The 23,052-nt window shown below is 41.3% G+C and overlaps 1 protein-coding gene across 6 annotated transcripts in view; it reads left to right on the top strand.

Moving 5' to 3' along the window:
• Nucleotides 1-23,052, top strand: part of LOC122816964 (serine/threonine-protein phosphatase 4 regulatory subunit 1-like) — a 1,601,647-nt gene that overhangs the window by 1,375,496 nt on the left and 203,099 nt on the right. For all 6 annotated transcript variants that reach the window (XM_044090068.1, XM_044090067.1, XM_044090066.1 and 3 more), the window contains one exon: nt 161-295. In XM_044090068.1, the coding sequence (XP_043946003.1) occupies nt 161-295 (135 nt within the window). The remainder of the gene's footprint in view (nt 1-160; nt 296-23,052) is intronic.

Genomic DNA, 23,052 nt, shown 5'->3' with positions numbered 1-23,052 from the left:
GTTCTGTTTTGAATTTTTTTTCTGTTTATTTTGTTGTACTGAATTTCAAATGCATACCTTTGTTTAATTTGGAAAGTTTTCTGTTTCATTTCACTTTTACAGCAGAGCAAATGAGTATGTTTTAAACCCATTTTTATTCATGGTTTGTTGTTTTTACTAGGTTGTGGCTATTTTACAGAAGTTTTATTCAAATGGTACTAGCGCCTTAGGACTGAACTTCATTAATGAGCTCACACTTAAATTCCGGCATTGTCCTAAATGGGTGGGAAGGCAAGCATTTGCCTTTATTTGCCAGGTTAGTATATTTCGTATATTGAAACACTTCCCTTGGCAGTAAGTGGCTGTGTTTGTGGAGTTGGGAACTTTTTGCTGCTTTCTTTTCCTAGAGTTGCTGTATCATTCTTTTTGTTAAAAATGTATTGCAGTGGCTTGTTTTGCTATTGTAGTTACAAGATCAGTTTACTTCTCATAAATTGGAAAAAGACAGGGTAAGTTAAAGAAATTATTAATGCTGTATGCTCCCCTTTCCCAGTTGTCCACAATGCCATTTGGTCTTTTCTGCCTCAGCTGTATGGATCACCTTGAATTTGGAAGTTTTGTCTTGCTTCTTGTCAGCCTTATCCCATGGCTTAGTTTACTGGCTAATCTCCTGTGCTGTCCCAAAATTGATAACCTCTCTGTTAATGATTACCAGAAACTGAGGAGTGGTGGTGGAAGGCAAAGTGGTCAGACAAAGGTAGTCGGTATCTTTTACGAGGTTGTGGCATGCATTTGTTTTCTCTTCTAGTCCTTGCGTAACCATCAAGCCTCCTCTTCTGGATTTTCCTTGGCACATTCACTCCCTCAGTATCACTCTATAGCTCATTTATTATTTTCAGGCCAAGAGACTATCGTTAGGAATAGTGCCCTCATCCAGGCTTAAGTTCAAGAGTTTTCCACATTTTGTCCCCTGATGTTTTCTTGTGCATGTTTGTAGATAGTGAATGGTTTGGGGGATGGTCTTACAATGGGCCTTAAAAGGGGGGGTCACTTGCTTCCATGAGTGACTTAACACAAGGAAGCTCCCCAGGCTATTAATCAAACCCTAGTCTATTGTCCCTTACACTGTGCAAGAGTTAGCATGAAGGGCACTGTGCCAGTGGTGTAATGTGAAGCCCACCCCATCTGTCAATACTGGTACTACAAGTCCATTTGTTTTTTCCAAGTGTTGCACAATAATACTGATTTCCTCCCCCTTCCACCAGGAAAGTAGAACAAGCCATCTGCCATTCAGCCTTTTCCATCTCAGCTGGCCATTCTTATGGACTAATGCGTACTTCTAAATGCTTGTAACTGGAAGCAAAGCAGACCAAAAAGTTAAAAACTGTGGTGAATCTTGTTTATGTTGAAATTGCACTTATTTCATTTTGAATCCTGCATAATCTGTTAGTGTAGTAGCAGTCAGTGAGTGACACCATCTGTAGACTAAGTAGGTTGGTTCATTTTTAGCTATGGTCTGTGACAGTTTTAATGTTGTATATTTTTCCTTAAATATGTTTTTGTTGCCTAAACTTTCACAAGTAGGAAAAAAGGAGCTGAAGGTTAGGTACTCAGTGTATTGTTAGCTTTAGTAAGATGGTTCTACTTTGTTAACCTCTAGAACTTTTTTTTTACACACTGTATAGTCTTTCACTTCTTCTCTAGATTTTTAAATGCATGTTGATAAGTGGGCCCAAGAAACACTACCTTATGCAAAGTGGAGTCCCAAACTTTCCATTAGCTTATGGTGGGAATGGATTTTTATCCAGGCATACCTATCTAGTATAGCTTAGGCATATATGACATCACAGCAAAATACTTTGTGGCATGCTTCTCCACATCAAGGTAGCCTGGGATAACTGACAAAGTGTCTGTCTCTCTCTCATGGTTTCATGTGCAAGTTTGTTGGTCATGTCCGGTGTGTTAAGACTTCCATTTAATAAATGCTTGTGGTGTGTCTTTCAAATAGCCTCCTTGAAGTTAATGCAGACCATCTGGTAGTTCATGAGAGGTGGAGAGAGTATGACATAGGCTGCTCTCAGCAAGGGTGGAGGAATGCTGACATCATCTAAGCGTATGGTCTGGAAGCACAAGAAACATTTTGAGCAAGACCTGAACCTGTTGGACATGTTATCCTTTGGGGAGGCAATGTCAGAAGCATTTGGTGTGAATGGGTCCATTTCTGTGGGTGAGATCACTGCAACAGTTATATCTCTGCAGTGGCAAGGCTAATGGAGTTGATGAGATCCTACAGAAAGTGCTGATGGCACTTTATATTAACCACAACATTACAGGAGTATCAGTCTTTTCAGTGCTATGTGCACATGGAAATTTAGAACAGTACCTCTAGACTGACATTTCAGGTGGTGGTCCTCATCTTCATAAAGGAGGACAGAAAGGCGTGATCAGTTGTAATTGATCACAGATGTTCATCGTGTTTCACTGTTGCAGTCATTACACTTGCATTATCCTGCTGGCAGGCAACCCGCAGTCGGCCTGAATTCCAAAGTCCTGGTCCGGCGTCGGTTGCTGTCACCTCTTCCCTGACGTCAGTGAGCCAGGGGTATAAAAGATGCAGCCAACGCCATTTTCTTCAGTCTTTCTTGCCGCGCGGTGCCCGAAGCAAAAGCAGTTCGCAAGTGCCGGTCGGCCGACTCCTGAGATTTTCGAAATCGAATTTCAGATCCGAAGTCTTCAATAAAGCTAAGTACCCCATTGGGGGAACTTTTTTCTTGCTCCAGACCGATGTCAGAAAAAGTTAACAATTGTATTTCTTGTGGGAAGCAAATACCTCATAAGGATTTCCACTCTTACTGTATTCCATGCCTAGGCCCTGACCACGGCGTTGCTAGTTGTCGATTTTGTGCTAGATTAACCAACGCACTAAGCGTCAGTACGATTTTGCTTTTCATTATTTTGGCAAAAGGTTTAACTACATAATGCTGTCGGAACAACCGACGACCGGAATTCATAAAAAACGCAAGGATAAAGACAAGGACAAGCATCAGAGGTCCAAAACCGACGACAAAGCCTTTTCTAGGCCAGTCCCCAGTTTGCCGGTGCTCAGTGAGGCGCTTTCGCAGCCCCGGACTCCTGCTACCTCACAGCCACAGGCCGCCTCCGACTCCCACATGGAGACAGCTTGGCCTCTGGATACTCAAGGTATTGGTCCTTCGGAAATTAATCCCTCAGATGGGTCCAGAGCCGCTGAGCAGGCATCGGCTTCTGAGGGTGTCTTCAGACCTACACAACTATATATAAAGCCTACAACTATATATAAAGCCTACTTCAGCATCCAAGACAAAGTCTGAAACAGTTTTAAAGACAAGGAAACCAGTACAGTATTCTCCAGGACAGGCTTCTATGCCTAAGAAACAGATGCTGAAAATGGCCGAAGACCTAATTACTTTGATCAGGGGTTCCCATTCCCCTCCTGATAAGAGGCCTAGGCAAGACACTGAATATGATTCCTCTGATCATGTTTCCATTTCCTCTGATTCCTCTTCTGATCAGGGATATTCTGTTCCTCCCTATGAGGATTCTGATGCTGAAGATTCTATTCCTTCAGCTTCTCCTCCGGAGGACTATTCTTTTGGGGAAACCCTGCATACCATGAGGGAGCATTTCCATTGGGAGAGCCAGGATTATTCCGATTCTAAGAAAAGACTTGACTTTCTTTTACTTCCTCAGAACAGACCTCTTGCAATTCCCCCTGTTCTAGACATAGTAGATGATGTTTTCTCAGAGTCCAGCCTGTCTCCAAACTCTTTACCTCCTGCCCCTGTCAAGCCAGACGGATACTACAGGGTCCCAGACACCCATAAATTTCTTTACAAAAACCCTGCTGCTGACCCAGAAACTATCTCACAGGGTCCCAAAGGGGTCAAGGCTGCTTCTGCCAAAAACCCTGTCCCCTCACACAGAGATTCGAGGGCTTTGGACAGATGGGGGAAAAAAGTTTACACTTCTGCTACCTTGACTGTTAGGGCTTTAAATTGTCAGTTTCATATGCTCAAATATCAGCAATATTTAATGTCTTTGTTAAAACAAAAAATGTTGACAAATTCTGAATGTACTGAGAACAAAGATTTGCAGGATTTATTGCATGCAGCTGAACAAGTGGGAAAACATACTTTGCAATGTGGCTATGATTCACTGGAGGCCTCGTGCAGGGCCTCTGTTACAGGTTCTGTTATTAGAAGGCATGCTTGGTTAAAGGAACAGAATCTGTCTGATCATGTTAAAGCAAAATTATTGGATGCTCCATTACAGCATGATACTTTGTTTGGTGTTAAGGCAGAGGAGGTGTTAAAGAAAATGGAGGATAAGGCAAAGTCTATGCAGACAGTAAAGGATTTCTTACAGGTACAGCCACCCAGATTTAGCAGGAACTGGCCCTCTAAGAATTAGTCCTTTCCAGTGTCAGGCAGACCACACAGAGGCAGATTCTGATGCCCTAGAGGCAGGCAACAGCCCCAGGGCCCATACAGGCCCAAACAGTGGGGTGCTTCTACCTCCAAAAGTGGAGAAGACAATTCACAGCCTTATAGAAAACAGTCCCAATGACTTCCCTCTGCCAATGCCAAGCACTTATTTTTTGGCAGCACACTTGGGGTGGGGGGGGGGGGGAGCTAGCTCTTTTTTCACAAAACTGGCACAAGATCACCCAGGACAAATGGGTCTTAAATATAGTCTCTCAGGGCTACAGGTTCCACTTTCACACCCTTCTAAAGGCAAAAGGTATGCCAGACCTGCCACGCAATCAATGGCAAGAGGCACAAAGACAAGTTTCATCTCTCATGGACATGGGGGCTATTTAGCCAGTACCACAACAAGAGCAGGGACAAGGATTTTACTCAAGACTTTTCTTAGTACCAAGAAAGGACAAAGCCTGGAGACCAATTCTGGACCTGTGTATACTAAATACTTTTCTGGACGTCCCAAAATTCAAAATGTTGACTCTACAGCAGCTTCTGCCCATGCTGGAGAAGAAGGCTTGGCTTGTAACTTTGGACCTCAAAGAGGCATACCTACATGTCCCATTCAGACAAACTTGCAGAAGATACCTCAGATTCATAGCTGGCTCAATGCACTGCCAATTCTCTGCACTGCCCTTTGGCTTATCTACTGCGCCCAGGGTCTTCACAAAATGACTGGCACCAGTAATTGCATTTTGCAGACAAAGAGGAATTCAAATATACCCCTACTTGGACGACTGCCTTATTCAAGCAAAGGACAAAGATATTCTACTACAACATCTGGCGTTTGTAAAAAGATTATTAATTTGCCTAGGGTACACAATAAACGAAAAGAAATCAAAACTAGTGCCCTCTCAAGAGATAATATTCCTGGGTTCAAGCTTAAATACAACTGCCCAGATGGCTTATCTCACGCCAGACAAACAAAGACATCTGACTTCTTACTTCAAAGACATGGCAACGAAGACCCAGTTATCTGCAAGGAAAATTCTGCAGGCTGTGGGCTACATGGCATCCTACATTCTACTAATTCCATATGCAAGACTGCATATGAGGAAACTACAATGGTATCTAAAAAGTGTTTGGATTCAACATTGCCACAGCCTGGAAACAGTAATTACTCTCATTCCTTGCCTGCAACAGGAAATTCAGTGGTGGGCACAGGCCTGTCACCACAACAAGGGACAGCCATTCACCTTACCCACTGCCAGGCAGACACTAACAATTGCATCAGATTATGCCTGGGGGGCGCACATGGCAGGAAAATGTATTCAGGGCACATGGCCCACAAACCAAATGCATCTTCATATCAATCACAAAGAGATGCTAGCTGTACAAAATGCCCTGACAGCCTTCAAGGACCTACTTCATCCAGGACAACTACTGATAAAGACAGACAATACTACAGTCATGTGGTACATAAACAAGCAAGGGGGCACACATTCCTACCCCCTCTGCAGGCAAGCCATGACTTTGTGGAACACAGCATTGACTTATCAAGTACATCTGCAAGCACAATTCCTGCCAGGAAAGACAAATACTTTGGCAGACGAACTAAGCAGAAACCTCATGGATCCTCACGAGTGGAAACTGGATCCACAAATCTTCAACATGATAACAGGGAAATGGGGATGCCCAGACATAGATCTATTCGCCTCCCCTCACAACTGCCAGCTACAGAGATTCTGCACTCGGACTTACCACAAGCAAGCACGGAAAGTGGACGCGCTTTCATTCAGCTGGAAAGTCCGTACAGTGTATGCCTTCCCTCCTCTGCCTCTTCTCTCCAAGATACTCCTAAAGGTCAGACAAGAGAAGCCAAAAATGATACTGATTGCCCCAGGCTGGCCACGCCAGCACTGGTACCCAATCCTAAAGAGCTTGTCTCAAGGCCCTGCCTGGACATTGCCTCTAATACCTCATTTGCTGACCCAACAGAACAATCAGATCCTGCACAGCCAACTCAGAACCCTAAATCTGTCTGCATGGCAGATAATGTAATCATTCAGAACACACCTCTCTCTAAAGCAGTTATGGATGTTATTTTGGAGGCCAGGAGGCCCAGCACCAGAAAATCTTATGCAGAAAAATGGAAGAGATTCTGTGCTTGGAACCAAGCGCAGGGAATTGACTCGCTTGAACCAAATATTCCTCAGATTTTGCAATACCTAACTGAGATGCTGGACAAAGGCCTATCCTTCTCATAAATTAAGATCCATGCCTCTGCCATTTCAGCTCATTACAATACGGACCCACCTATTTTTTCTCATCCACTGCTAAGACAGTTTCTCAGAGGGGCCAAAAACATAAGACCTCCAAGGAGAGCTCCAATACCTAGATGGGACCTCAATTTTGTCTTGGAAAGACACTGCCTCCTTTTGAGCCAGCCAATACAGCAGAGATAAAATACTTGTCATGGAAAACCGCTCTTCTCCTTAGCAGTAACTTCAGCAAGAAGAGTCAAAGAGTTACAGGCACTAATGGCTGTGGAACCTTTTATTATTTTCCATCAGGACAGCGTTTCTCTAAGGACAAACCCCACATTTATGCCTAAGGTAGTATCCAGCGTGGCTCTTAACCAATCCATACATTTGCCTACCTTTTATCCAAACCCACAGAATAAGGGGGAGAGACTTCTGCATACTTTGGACATACACAGACAGCTACGCTTTTACTTGGACAAGACTAAAGCCTTCAGAAAGACTGAACCAACTCTTAGTGGCATATGCTGCAGGTTCCCAAGGAAAAGCCATTTCAAAGCAGACTGTTTCAAAATGGATAGCCCACTGCATTTGTTTCTGCTATTCACAACATGGCAAATCAGTGCCCAAGGGCATTAGGCCACATTCTACCAGAGCAGCAGCCACTTCAGCAGCCTTCCTCAGAGGAGTACCAACCAAGGATATTTTGGAGGCTGCAACCTGGACTTCAGTGCACACTTTTACAAAGCACTACCATTTACCTCTCTACTCTAAATCCAGAGCAGGCTTTGCCACTGCAGTTCTGCAGGGCCACATAGCCACACCAAACTCTATTTAGGCCCAGCCGCCCAACCTCAGCTTTGGGATTCAACCCAAGTGTAATGACTGCAACAGTGAAACACGGTGAACATAGTACAGTTGTGTACCTACCATAAATGTAGATGTTCGAGTGTATTCACTGTTGCAGTCCAGGTTACCCTCCCACCTTCTCCCTTTTTCTTTGCTTGGACTTATCTGTACCTTATCTATTCTATACAACCTATATGGTGTATTTGCTTGTAGATGAAGGTTATGTGCATGCTTTTTTATGATCATAATTTTTACAGCCTACCCTTTTGGGGGCACCTGACATTTGGGGCAAGAAAAACTGAAGAAAATGGCGTCGGCTGCATCTTTTATACCCCTGGCGCACTGACGTCAGGGAAGAGGTGACAGCAACCGGCACCGGACCAGGACGTTGGAATTCAGGCCGACTGTGGGTTGCCTGCCAGCAGGATAACCCAAGTGTAATGACTGCAACAGTGAATACACTCGAATATCTACATTTATGATAGGTACACAACTGTACTTTCTCTGCCTTCCTGGAATAGCCTAAGTAGCTGAAAAGGAGACATCATCTGACAGTTAAGCCAGTGTTTTAAGAGGAAAAGTATGTTTTCCACCTTGCTTTTCAAACGTAGTCCTTGCAGAGATATTGGAGAGATCATATGGGTATACCATTTCACTCTGTTTGTTTTTTGCACCAGGAGAAGGCTTGTGAATGCCTTGTAAGAGAGCTAAAAGAGTACATGGTGCTGATACATGCCATTTGGTCCCACTGTTTGTGGAATGAGAATTACCTGTACAAGTCACCTCCAGTCAGTGTGTACATCAAACTCCCTTTGTCTTGCCTCAAATTTATTTTTATGGCTAGGATACCATGGTTGGGAGAGCATCCGGTTTAGGGATTTTGAGGGTTGTGTCCTCTTTCCACAGGTTGTTTTGTTGGGCCAAAGTGACTTTGAGCTCTGTCACTCACTGATGCAGCTCACTGCTGAGTGTGAAGCAGTTGGGATTAAAGTCTGTACCTACAAATCAGAGATCATGGTTCTGTCTCAGAAGAGAGGGAGCAGTGTCCTCATGTATAAGTATCTTGGAATCTTATTCTTGATAGTACTGTCAGTAATACTTTCATATGCCAGTCTGCAGGCACTGCAGCAGACTGTGGTGGTGAAGCAGAAGATGAAGCCTTGGACAGAGCTATGAGTTCACTGGATAGCCTACATCTGTGTCTTCACCTGTGGTCATGATGGTTATGTAATGACTAAAAGGATGATATCATAGATACAAGTGGCAGAAATAAGGTTCCTTAACAAGGTTGCTGGGGTGACTTTCCATGTCATAGTGATGAGCTCTTTCATCTGTGGAGTTGCTGCTCCTTTGGCTTGAGAGGAGACAGTTGACATTTTGGGAACCTCATGAGGATGCCTGCTGCTGATGTCCCGTGGGAGGTGTACCAAGCACAGCCCACTGTAAGGAGAGGCTCCTAATAGATCCAGGATACACTGGAAAGATTGTATTTATTAGCTTGCAGAAGAAAACTGGGGATTGCCCAGAAAAATCTGGAGACTGTTGCTGTAGTTAGAGAAATTTAGTCTGTCTTTCTCAGCTTGATACCACTGTGACCCTCAGTAGAACAAACAATTTAGAAACTGGTTGGATGTCTTATTCCAAAAGCAAATTGCCTTTGGAGACCAGTACTGGATTAGTTCAAATAAATCAAATTCCTATGTATGAAAAACTTTAGAATGCAGACGGTGTAGACTGTTTTTCCCTTACTCATACAGGATGCTCTAATAATGCTCCTTGACACAAAGGGCACTTACTTACACATTGCCAATCAGAAATTACACAAATATCTTCTGCTTCATGCTTGGGAAGTGCTACTTACCAGTTAACTACTTGCCTTGTGAACTGTTCTTTGTATGCATGTCATGTTCTTCAAATGCTTAGCCTCATTTTTTTTTCTAAAAAAAAAAAAGAAATTCACATAACCTATGTAGAGATGACTGCCTGACCCCAGCCACCTTGAAGGAGTAGCTCCACAGGTCTCTCTAGTGAGCAGTTAATTGCCTGATCAACCTGGGCATGTCACTAAACCTGCAGATATCTATCTTGGCATCAGTATCTCCCAAAAAGTTCATGGCAGCTGTATTGGACATTGTACCAGACACAGTTCCTGCCTGTAGGAAGGATTTTGCAGGATCTTAGTTATTCATCCATTACTGTTAGGACTGCAGCTTTAACCTGCAGACATTTCCATACTGATGCTATACTTTTCTAGGCTTCAATTCCTCCTATCCCCTACAATTCCCAATGCACCACCATCCTCATCAGATTTTGCTTGACACTTTTTGCATATGCATTAGATTGTTAAATGACCCCAGGTTTCTGTTTTGGATTTCCTATTGGTGGTACTTTTTTGGAACATTTTTCACATATTTCTTTGGGCAAGTCTTTGCTGCTTTTGTGGAACTATTTCCAGCAGTCTTAGTAAGATTTTTTTTTTCCATAGTCTTCTAAATTTTTAGCTATCTCTTGACCCTTTTTACCATTGGTGCTATTTTATGTTTGGGTGGGTGTTTGTTGGATGTTCTCCCGTTAATTCACATCTTAGCTTAGTGCTGTTTATTTTGTGGTAGATTGTTGGCTTTTGTTTAATTTCTATTGTAGTCATGGAAAAGGCAGGACTCAAGATCATGTCGTGTGGGTATAGTTTTCCACTCAAGATTTCACCTCAAAACGTGTGTGGTATGCTTAGAAGATGATAATTTGGTGCAAAAATGTGAAATATTTTGAAACTTTGACAAGCAGACTTTAATGGACCATAGGAATAAGTTGATTCTAAATGGTGTTTTACCCTCAGTAGGAGGCAAGGAATCTTGACCTGTTCTCTTAAAGAAGGTAATGACAAGCCTTCCAGAGGGGAAAGGTAGAGATGAGTTGAGATCCAGCAACAAAGAACATTCAGGTTCAAGGGAATTACCTCTGTCTTCCTCCCAAATAGAATGTTTGTGAGGATTTGGAATCGTCTATGGATTCTAGCATGTTCAAGATTTCTATTAGAATTAGCAATGACCCCTATCCTCTTGGTGCTGAGATTAGGGTCTCTTCAATGAGAGAGCATTACTTATTTATTTGAGGTGGATCTTTTCAGGCTTTCACAATCTAGACATACCCCAATCCTGGCTAGTGACATTTCTTCCCACAAGTCTGTGCTAGGCATTGATAATAGGAAGTCCACTGGGTGGCATTGCAGCCCAAAATGGGATGTAGGTCTTCTGTCCTCATCAGGATCTGGATTGGACCAAGAAAGTACCTTTACTCATCCATTACTCTCCTCTTCGTCAGGCCAAGTTTCGGTTCCAATCCACTTGATGCCACTTTTTAGGCTGTAACACTGGTGTGGCTTGTCAGCCAATGGCTGACATTGCCTCCAGTGTTGATGCCGTCTGTGGCTGTCTTGTCGGCTTCACTGTCTGAGGTCAGGAAAATCAGAGCAGAGATCTTGATGTCTGTGTTAAAGTTTTTGGTCTTTCACTCATCAGGGCTGACAATTACAGCATCTACTTTGGTGCTATGAGCCAGGATAATCTATTGCCGAGGGCATATATTTCCTCAGTCTGAGATTTTCTGTGTCAAGGATAGATGCTGGTGTTGTATCCGAACATCCCCTCCCCCCACACCGATATGGACTATAGTTAGCCTTTCTTTGTTTGGAGACTTCAGAGCTGACAGCAGCATTGGTGCTAGGCTCAGCTGAGGTGCTGCAACTGTTACAGAGGGCTCCTGTGGGGCTTATTTTGCAGGCAGTCTTTCCCTGGGCCCAAGTCCAAAGTGCACCTACTCCAAGAAGAGCTTTCCTGGTGGGACAGAGAAGAACCAACAGCAATGCTGTTGTGGCAAATCTGAACTCCTTCAAAACAAGACCATCCATGAGGTCTCACAAGACCAAAAAGGGTCCTGTTACTAATCCAGGTACTTTATATGTCAAGCAAAATGGGCATGGACCTCAGACTCACCTTGTATCCAAGTGTCTGAATCCATTTTGTCCTAAAGCAAATGTTTTGGGTAGTCATAATTTGGTCATTTCTCGCTTGTCTAACCAAAGGATCTTGGCCTTGCTTTTTGGACCTCCAAGTTACATACCTGCTCATTCAGATTGTCAAGACTTTAAGGTGGTTGTGTGGGAGCCAAAGTCCATGGTGGCAGTGGCAACATTCCAGAGACTGCAGGGGCTTAACATCTTAAGCTGTTTAAAAGAATGGCTCCTAGCTGCTCCAGCAGTGGAGAAATTGTCTGCAGGCAGTGATTCTGTGCTCTGCCTCTTCTAGACCTGAGTATAATTGAACTTTACAAATTCCTAGCTACAGCCCACTCCTTCATTGACCTTCACAGGCTGCCAGATGGACATGTGATGTTTTCTGATCAGTCTACCAATGGAGAGAATTCCTGCCATAATTTAAGCATTTTCCAAAATCTTTCAGTCCTCTTTTCTGTTAACAACTCCGAGTCCTCAGATTGCTGGTGCTTATTGGCAGCCAGGGTATTTTTCCATCCTCATGTGAATTAGCACACCAGGTCTTCACTGGACCTTGGGAATGCAGTGGAACTAATATACGACTGCCCTGTCCTTTCAGGTTATGGTTTCTACAGACTGTCACAGGCATCTCACATAATGTCTCGTTGATACCAGTGTCTCTAAGGGTAGCTATTTCATTCTTCCCTGTCCCTTGGTGTTGGTTACCATGGATGCTTTAACCTTTGGGGGTGGAGTGAAAAACAGACTGTCCAAGGTGTCTAATCAGAGATAGAGACCAGCCTACACATCAGTGCCCAGGCGATGAGGGCAGTTGTGATATTTCAAACATTCCAAGATTCCTTTCCTCACAGAATAATATTCATCCACAGTGACAACATGGTGGTGGTATGGTATATCAGTAAGCAGGAGGGTGGACCCCTTCTTAGTCCTTTTGTCAAGAAGCAGTGAGGTTATGGCAGGGAGGGCTCTGTCTTCCTGTTGCTTTTTGTTTGCAGCCCTTTTATTCCAAAGATTCCACATCTTTAGCAAACTAGCTTACCAGATGCTTGACTGATGCCACACTGTCAACTGTAAGGTGGTGAAATATCTTTTTCACTATTGGAGGAAGCTTTGCTGCAATCTTTTTGCAGTCCTGCCAATACAGTGACAATTTCTCTCTGCTGATCCACTGAGTTTAGCAGTCCAATGATGCTGTAGCCCAGGAGTGGCCTCCTGGTCTCCTTTATGTCTTTATTTCCTTTGGTTTCCAAAATTTTGCACAAAGTCCAAGCAAAAAAGGTCAGAGTCTTTTCATAGCTCCAGTTTTACCTCTGTGGGTGTGATTTCGTCTGCTTTGATGTCTTCTTCTGGAGAAGCATGTCTAGTTAAAACCCTTCAGTGCTGCTCCTCACTCACCCATCTGGAAAGCCTCATCCAGATCTTCATGTCCACAGATTGACCTCTTGATATTAATTCCACTGATAGCTAGGTACCCAACTTACTCTGATAGGGTGGTTTGTATCCTGGTTTCTGCCCAGAAGCCCAATACCAGATGGCTGCACAAAGAAAATTGGACAACTGTTTTTCAGTTTGATCACTGGAGATTGGTTTGGATCCTTATTCATCTCTGGGTCTCCTATGGTTTTGGACTATCTCTCTCCCATCTTTGACCTAAAATTAAGCTTTTCACTATTAATGTCCACACAGCTGCTGTTTTTAATTTCCACTTGAGCAGTCAGAATTCCTCCTTTAAGGTTTGTAAAGCATTTTTAGGAGTTTTTTGTTCAGCTCCTCTAAGCTCCTCTATCAGGCAGCCTGTTCTGTCATGGCATTTAAATTTCACGTTGCAACAAATAACTGTGCCTCCTTTTGAACCGGCTTCTAGGGGAAAGCTGAATTTTCTGTCCTGGAAAACCATTCTCCTTTATTACTTCTGAACTTTAGGCTGTGTGTGCTGATCACCTATATTTAGTCTTCTGTAAAGATGTGGTGGTGCTGTGTTCTAATCTTTCATTCATTCTTAAGGTAGTTTCTGGGTGTAATACTAAATTGACTTTTTATCTGCCCACCTTTGTTCTTAACTCTCTAAACAGACGTGATTATTTGCTGGACTGATTAGACATGAAGTCCCTAAGGTAGCATCACCCAGATGTTTGTCAGACTGTATCAAGTCTGTAAGAAACAAAGCAAATTTTTACAAAGAGAACCAATAACACCCTCAACCAGAACAGTATCCACTTGTTCCTACTTTTGAAATGCCTCTTTGTATAGATGAAATTTTGTGTGGCTGCTACTTGGACTTCTCTCGGCACATTTATGAAGCATTTCAAGATGGATGTAATACCTGGGTTCCTATTACTACATCGAAAACTGTAAATCTAAAGGCCGAAAATGCCAGACCTCGATATGCTTTTTGTAAGTTCGCAGTACAGTGAAGATCGGAATATTTGCCCTTTCCTCACTGTAGTGCGATCTCGGAGTTGGTATATATATTTAGTGGGGGGGGGTGCAGCCCCCCACAATAGCGAGTTCGAGGTCTGGCATTTCCGACCTTTAGGTCGTTCGATATTTGCAGTTTTCGATGTTCTAACATAGACTCATAATACCCAGGTCATGTGCAGCCTTTGGAGCCAGTGTTGTTTAAAGTACCCTGCCTTGAGAACAGCCAAGTTTGGTTTAGGGGATTCTGTCCTAGCATAAGAGGATGATTTAGCAGAACATGAAAGATGTGCAAGTTAATTAATTACTATAAAATAGATTTGTGTGGTTGTGGTTCACTGTTCTGTGCAGTTCCCACCACCATCGCCTGGTCTAGTGGAGGGCAGAGATTGGTCATGTGGGTGTTGTGAATGGTGTTTGTGTGTTTGTTGATAGTGTCCATCTGTGATCTGGAGAGGATGGTGGTGTAAACACAAGGAAGCAGCCAAGAAACAAAGACAAACTTTGTTAAAAAATCCAAGTACAAGTTAAGCGCTTTCGTCCCGACAGTGCCCTGGGACATCTTCAGAACTAAAAACAACAATGTAACTCCACATTAAAAAGTCTTACAGTCAGTAAAATAACAACCAAATAATCACATAATTAGCCCATAATTAAAAATAATTGAATATATTAACCCTGTATGTGTCTGAGCTTTAACACACAGTTAATGCTAGCATAATATATATGCTATATATAATGCTATATATATATATATATATATATATATATATATATATATATATTATATATATGCTAATATATGCTAGCATAGTGGCGTACAGCAACAGTGGTCCCTCTCCATAAAGGTGGTGCCTCAACGGATCCTGGAAACTATCGCCCCATAAGCCTGACAAGCTTGGTCTGCAAAGCTATGGAAAGGATCATCATGGACCTCATAAATAAAGATATTGGGGACCTACAAACACTGGATCCTACCCAGTTCGGCTTTGTTAAGGGCAGATCCTGCCTCTTAAACCTGGTTGATTTCTTTGAAACAGTCACCAAGGCCATTGACGAGGGGAAGGTGGTCCACACAGCCTACCTGGACCTCGCAAAAGCCTTCGATACAATACCCCACTCGGGCATTATAGATAAGCTCACCAGCTTAAATATAAACCCCTATGTCACTAGATGGATTGCAAACTGGCTCAAGGACAGAACCCACATGGTTAGAATTGCTGGAGCCATGTCAGGCTCCAAACCAGTTACAAGTGGTGTCCCACAAGGCTCAGTCCTGGGACCTCTCTTGTTCGGTATATATTTCTCGGAGGTACAGGCCAACACGGAAGGACTGTAGCTGACCAAGTTCGCAGATGACTGCAAACTGGGCCATAATCGACTCTCCAGCCGACACAAGCATCCTCCAAAAGGGCCTCATAGAAACAGACAACTGGTGCCAGAGCCATGGCCTCAAGCTAAATGTCAAAAGTGTATAGTCATCCCTTTGGCAAAACAAAGTGCCCACAAATTACCACATAGGTGGTAATCCATTAAGTACAGAAGAAGTAATTAGGGACCTGGGGACCCAAGTTGATAGCAATCTGTCATTTGACAACCACGTGGCCAAAGTGGGTAGAAAAACATTTTATATAGCCCACCTAATCATGAAGGGATTCACATCTAGATCAGGGGACGTCATCGTGCCTCTTTACTCATCCCTCATCAGGCCCATAATTGAGTACAATGCCCCTTTTGGGATGTACCTTACCAGACACCTGCAGCAACTGGAAAGACCCCAAAAGTACCTCACCAAGAGGATCAAAGGGCTCAAACAGATGTCATATGCTGCTCGGTTAAAGAAACTCCAGCTCTACTCAGTGGCATACCGCCTGTTCAGAGGCGATCTGTGCCTGACGTATAAAGCCATGTCCAACCCGGAATTAATGGACATGCTGCACATCAGAAAATCCAAATCCCATCGAGCTACGCTCGAGAGACTTGAACCTCAGCACTGAAATAAATAGGACATGCTGGAGGGACAGATTCATAACCCAGAGGCTCCCTTCACTCTGGAATAAAATCCCAGTCCAGGTTAGGCAGAGTCCCTCATTGACTCTCTTCAAGAGGAATCTTGATGAGTGGATGGGAGATCGTAGGTTTACCCCGGGTATCACTTCTGTGTCACTGTTAGACAGAGGCACAGTATACTAACCTCGAAAAAGGGCATAGCAAAATAAATTTAAAATGGGTGGCGAAAGCCAAACACATTCTGGCAAGGCTTATAAATGCCCTAGGGCAGATAGCCTAGTATGAACCTATGAACCTATAATCATTCAGATCTGGATATATAAAAGCATTTAGACGTAGTTGCCACTTTAATTCACACAACTCTAAATGTTCAGGTAAAATCTTACCCTGTACATCTGGTAAAATCTGTTGTATGACAGAAAGCCCAAAGCTATAGTCTGTACATTCTCTCACGTTTGCATAAGGCATTTGTCAATTTGCCTTTTATAATATCTAATAGATGTTCATACATCCTTTCTCGCAAGCATCTAGAAGTCTTGCCAATTTAAAAAACAGGGCATTGTAAACTCTTAGCCACATAAACCACATTTTTGGACTGGCAGTTATAATGCCCTTGTGCACAAAACTTCATATGTCCTAATTTAAAATATTTCCCCCATGGGAATAATAAATGGGCATTGTTTGCACTTCCCACATTTGAAGTTACCCAAAGGTGTATTGTTGGAAAATCTATTATTAGCCCTGCTGTTCTCAAGCAAGTTTTTAAAGGACATACCTTTTTTAAGTGCAACAGTGGGTTTATCGCCCAATGTATCCTTAACCATCTGATCAAGAGCAAAAAAAATCCCAATTTTTATTTAGCATCTGGACAGTTGCCATACTGTGTTTGTTAAACACTGTAATGAATGAAAATCTCCCCTTTTCATTATTTTTCTCATTAACTTTTACATTTGTATTGTGGAAATTATTGGTAACTAAATGTTGTAAAATGGGTTTATAAAAACTACTTTGTCTTTTAACAACTTCATGACGAAGTTCATGTGTGAATTAAAGTGGCAACTACACCTAAGTGCTTTTATATATCCAGGTCTGAAGGATTCTGCTAGCTTTACCTGTGTGTTAAAGCTCAGACACATGGTTTTTAATTATGGGCTAATTGATTATTTGCTTGTTATTTTACTGGCTGTGAGACTTTTTAATGTGGAGTTAAATTGTGCTTTTTAGTTCTGAAGAAGTCCCAGAACATTGTTGGGACGAGAGCGCTTAACTTGTACTTGGATTTATTAAAGACATTTGGATTTTAACAAAGTTTGTCTTTGTTTCTTGGCTGCTTCCTTGTGTTTTCATTTGCTTGTTCTTTTTCTGGTTAAAATGTCGAGATGGTGGTGGTGTGTGGAGATTTCAATCTTAGGAGGACAAGCTGAAGGGGGGAAGGTTTAGCATCAGTGGTGAGGAAAATGCAAGACAAAGCTGCAGTACATGCAGTAGGGATGATGAAGACAAGACATTGCAACTCTAAACTTTGAATCACATCAGACAAAGTTAAATTCACAGGTACTTTACTGTTGTCTGAACCTGCTTGCCTGAGTAATGATCCACTGTTTATTTTCATCCAATTCAAAATTTCGGTTGTTGGATGTGACCTTGGCACCTTCTTCCACAGATTTGGATCCAAGGCTCTGACACCTCCCTTACCCACAATTCCCTCCTCGTACCTAAATTTCCTCAGATCTCATTTGCCACCTGTTGTATCCAGAGGGGTTATCTGAGAACTCTTACAGCCTAGTCATGATAACTGAAAGTTTTTTCTTTTTCCTACTTTAGTAATTTTGTAGTGTTAGTATAGTGTAGGGTGGTGATAGGTTTAGATTTAGATATTTGTAGATTTTAAGCATTTTTCCTTCATTGTGGTGAAGTTTCCAGATTGTTATATAATTGGATTGCAGCTTTGCCTAATATAGTTTGTGTGTATGTGTGTGTGTGTGTGTGTGTGTGTGTGTGTGTGTGTATTTAGTAGAATAGTAAGATTTTTTTTCTAAAAGTGGTTTAGATTGTTGATGATTTTAAACAATTTATTCTAAAGGTGTTTTCATAGTATTCTGATGTCAGACAAATCTTTTGGATTCAAAATGTGTTCAGTCTGTGGACACAAAGATCCGTCCTCAAGACCCTCCATTCCTTGTGTGTATATTGTTTAGATGCTGCTCATCTACAGTCAAACTGTGATACGTGTGCTGCTTTTGTCTCTAGAGCTGTACAAAGTAGGAGGTAAAAAACTAATTATTAAAGGATTGCTTCCCCAGGGTTTTCAACATCTATGATGTCTTCTCAGCCGTTTCCCATTTTCTACTAAGTGTCATTGAGAACAAATCCTACCTTTCTCACAAATGTCTCATCTGAAGCAAATTTGAATCAATCCACTGATTTGCCAGTCTTTTTCCCCAATTACCTTAAAGGAGAAGAAATTATTCATACCTTGGATGTTCTCAGACGTACCAGATTTTACTTAAACCACACCAAAGATATTAGAAAATCAGATCAACCATTTGTCTCCTTTTCCAAAGCAAAATTGGGAACTCATTTATGAGACGTCACAACTCCTAAGTGGCAATCAGTTTGCATTTATTTTGTTTATACATTTTGAAGTTTGTTTCTGCACTCAAATCCAATAGCTCATTCCCCTACAGCAATTGCTGCTTCTACAGCATTCATGAAAAGAGTTCTCTTTGATGACATTTGTGCAGCAGCAACTTGGTCAGTGATTTGTACATTGATATCTCATTACAAATTGATGTATAGTCTAGAGCGCATACATCCATTGGTTCTACCAGTCTCAGGAATGTCCTTTCTTGATACCACCCAGTTCTGTTTAGGCAGCATGGGAATCTGCCCCAAACATTGAATTGGTTGAAAATAGACAACATCAGATACAAATGTGTTTCCCATAATGATAGATCAGTGTTGTCTCATTTTTGTCTGGTTCAGCATCCCTCCCTCCCTTCCCCTTTCCAAATTGCCATCTGCAAACTCCTGGTGTTTAGACAAGCTTCGAACAAGACAGTGTATGCTTTACTCATATTACCAAACTTGACATACTTAGTAAGTTGTTGGTTTTATTCCATAGGAGTGTTTATACTTATGAAGATGTTTTCTGAGTAGTTAGTAACAGTCAGCAAACTCGATCTAAGGTAATTTCAATAGAAGGAGGGAATTTTGGGTAGAGGAGGAGCCAGAGCCTTGGTGTCTAAGCTCTGGAAGAAGGTAACAAGGCAATCCAAACATTGAAACAGTTGAAAATGAAACAACATGGATCTATCATTATGGTAAGTTCATAACTTTCAATTTTTTTGTTTGTTTTATAGGTATGATCAGAACCATCTACAAAATATAATCTTAGATTTTCAGTGTGTGCATTTAAAATACTTGGTACATTATTATTTTGGGAATTACTTCTATACTGTATATTTTGCTCAGCATTCATCTTTATCCTTTCCCCCTTTCTTGCAGAGTAGAAACATTCTTGAATGATATAACAGACCTTTTGCATTGATCTTGCAAAATTTCTTTAGCACTAGTTTTAAGGTGAGGTACCAGTTAGGAGCATGAAGTGAATTGTTTAGACTTTAGACGTTTGCCTGTCAATAGTTGAGCTGTCAACAAGCTTGGTTACAGTGGTAACACACTTGCAGTTAAAAGGACCATTGTTTATTTGTTTCTTGCTTATTACTACATAAATAAGTGTCTGAATTCCCAGTGTTTCACAGAGATCACTTCACCTGGAATACCATGTGATGGGAAGCTAGACTTCAGTGCTGTAGTAATGCTAGCCCTTTTGCTTTTACATAATTGCAGAGCTTCATGATATTCTCTCTAGTAATTCACATGCATCAGGTAATGTGGTTGTTCATTTCCCACTTTTATGCAAGTAAGTTTTAGAATGTCTTATGGCATTATTTCCTTCTCCTCCTGGCTTTGATTAGTAGACATATTATGGCTTTACAACTTCTGCCAGCACTGTTGGCGGAGAGGTCTAAAGCTCTGACTGCAGTCTAGGTGACCCAAGTTCAGTTAGCAGATTGGGAGTTTCCTGCAGTTGGCATGGAGAGGATAGGCTTGTGCAGATTGGAAGTGTCCAGTGCCACAACCCTCAGAAGAGAGATGGCAGTGTAAAGGACATTCATAGGGTAGTTGTCGAGGTCCCAAGCTGCTAACAGTTTAGCAATTGCCCCATGTGCATGCGGACACATGCTCACATAGGGAGGAGGTGGGAGACATACTGGTTCCTGCTGTGATACAGTGCGCTTATCCCCTGCTCCCCAGGGATGGCTAGGGCCATATCAGATGTATCTTAATTGTTGGGATGCTGGTGAGCTCCCAACCCACTGCTGAGGCTGCCTGGATAAGTGCCTGCCCCGGCCAGCTGTCTACCTCATTAGGAAATACCCAGGAAGGAGGACAGATGTATTTGGCTGATGGGGAGGCTTAATGGCATGCAGGCTGAACAGCAAAGTGTATGTTTGTTTGTGTATGTACGGTATACATTTATTTGGTCGGCTGGGGGATGGCTGACATGGAAATGTCCGAAAGCAGTGCAACAAATCTCCTTTTTCCAAATGCAATATGTGCGAAACGCACAATACCCCCCCCCCCCCCTTTTTGACCCATGGTAGTACTTGTTTAGGTGGTAGAGCAGTCGGAAATGTCGCATTCAGTGTTTTGTACTACATTCCGACCGTTCGCCACTTTGAAATTCGACATTCAGGTTCAGCGTTACACCCATTCGAGGTTAGTGTGGATGCTCAAATAAATGTACTCATGTGTATATATATATATATATATATATATATATATATATATATATATATATATATATGTATTTATATGTATGTATATATATGTGTATATATATATATATATATATATATATATATATATATATGTATGAGTTTACTTTGTGCGAAGTTTCAGTACTTCGAAACCCACTTGGTCGAGCCCAGTTGTTCGAAGTACCAAAACTTCAAAAACGAAGTACGGAGATCACAATACAGCACAGAATGGGAATATTCCCTTTTCCTCGCTGTAGTGCGATCTCTGAGTTGGTATATTTAAGTAGGGGGTGTTGGGGGGGGGGGCTCAACATGTTTTTTTTTTTTTTTTTTTTTTTTTTGTCAGCCGATCCAGCGACTAGGCTTCAGTGAAAGTGCACTTTTGTTGAAACGCACTTTCACTGAAGTGGGCATCTACTTTGCTCGATGTAACTTATTTTCGAACAAAGTAGATCCATATCTGTATGTGTGTATATATATCTATCTATATATATATATATATATATATATATATATATCAGCCTCTCACCATTTGCTCATTCTGTTCAAAATTGTAGGCTAGTAAAGAATATGGTGAGACATTATTTTGTACTTAAACCCTATCTCAATATGACAAATAAGTTTAACTCTTTGGATGTAGTAACTTAAGATTTTCTGGCTGTCCACTAATTTTCCCTTCACACAACTGCTGTAATTCAGAAATCTTTCTTTGCCATAACAGTAAGGTCTTCCAGCTTCTTGATAGAGGAGAATTAATTTGCATTATAAGAGGGGTATTATACTTCTGTGTGTGCAGTCCCTCTGATGAGATGTCAAACCAACATCCCATCTGCCTTTTCCTGAGTGCGTTGGTTGTAGGTTATGGATTTGGTGGCAACTCAGGTGGATGTTCCATTGTCACTTTCAGAAAATAGGAAAGGGGTGCTTTATTAACATTTACATTTATTTTATACACACATTTTTTTATATTCATGCTTAAATTATTTACAAGTAGTCACCAAAAGATCTCAACTAAACAATTGTATTTCTTTCATTCTTTTTTTCTTTGATATTTATCTTCTAGCCCCCACCCTTTCTATTACAATTGTCTTATTTCAGCTACTGCATCACCCTCTTCCATTTTCTTGTATAAAAAATTCTCAAATCTTTTTTTCCATAGCACCCGTATTGCCACAAACATTACTTTATCCCATTTATCAATATCATATTTTTTACTTTAAATCCTTACCATCCATATGCATTTTAAACTTTTCCAAAAATTTGTATTACTTTTTTTATTCCAAAAATGTTTTGTTTATTTTTTTATTATAGTCGGCTAATTTTCTTTCCTTCATCACCTTATATTACATATTCCCTTTCACTGGTAACTTGCATAGTAAAATTCTCCACAAAACAAAAATCCTCTGCATCATAAAAATTTTCAAACCTTTCTCTTTGGAATTTTTGTTGCCTTCTTTTCATCTTAATTCCTTCCATGGATACACTGACATTTTTTTTCTAAAATCATATTGTGCCATTATTTTATTTACCTATCAACCTCATTTGATTTTAACTTCCATAATTGTATATTATTGTCATATTCTTTCATCATCCTGGCCCTTTTTTAACTTTTCCTTTTTTCGTCTTATACATTTTTCATATAGCATCTTATGTATTATTTCTTTGTTTTTTACCCTTCTCATTGCCAAAATCAATGCGTAGATGCTAATTGCATCACTGGATTTTTTTAAATTCAAACCACCACCTCCCTTTTTGTGTTTTGTTTTTTTTTTTTTGGTTATAAATTATCCCTCTGCTCACTGGCTTCACACTTGAGCCCCATATGAAGTAAAAAAAATCTCAACTCTTTTTCCATTTGAGTAGGAAAGTGCATTATCTGATGTCAGTCTTCATCTATTCTTGACTGTTGGATGTCTGTTCCGATCCTCAGAACCGATCCGGTCATTATACAGCTTGCGCCAACCAAAAATCTCTTGAGCTAAAAGTCTACCCACAATGCCCCTCTCCCATGTACCTCGGATCTCGTTTGTCACTCTTTTATAGCAAGAAGTGTCAGCTGGCTCTCCTCTCGCAGCTAAGTAAATTTTAAAATATATTAGTCTTTCTTCCTTTCCTTCTCATAAAACTTTAATTTTCTTCATATTTCTACCCACATTTTCCTTTGTGTGTTTCCATACCTGTTGATATTCTTTTCCTACCATCGCTGGTAGTCTTTCCTCTCTCCCTTTCTCTTTACTATT

Source organism: Protopterus annectens, chromosome 12.part0, assembly GCF_019279795.1.
Source record: "Protopterus annectens isolate FY-2018-M chromosome 12.part0, PAN1.0, whole genome shotgun sequence".
NCBI classification, from domain to species: domain Eukaryota; kingdom Metazoa; phylum Chordata; order Ceratodontiformes; family Protopteridae; genus Protopterus; species Protopterus annectens.
This window is presented reverse-complemented; position numbering and strand designations above follow the sequence as displayed.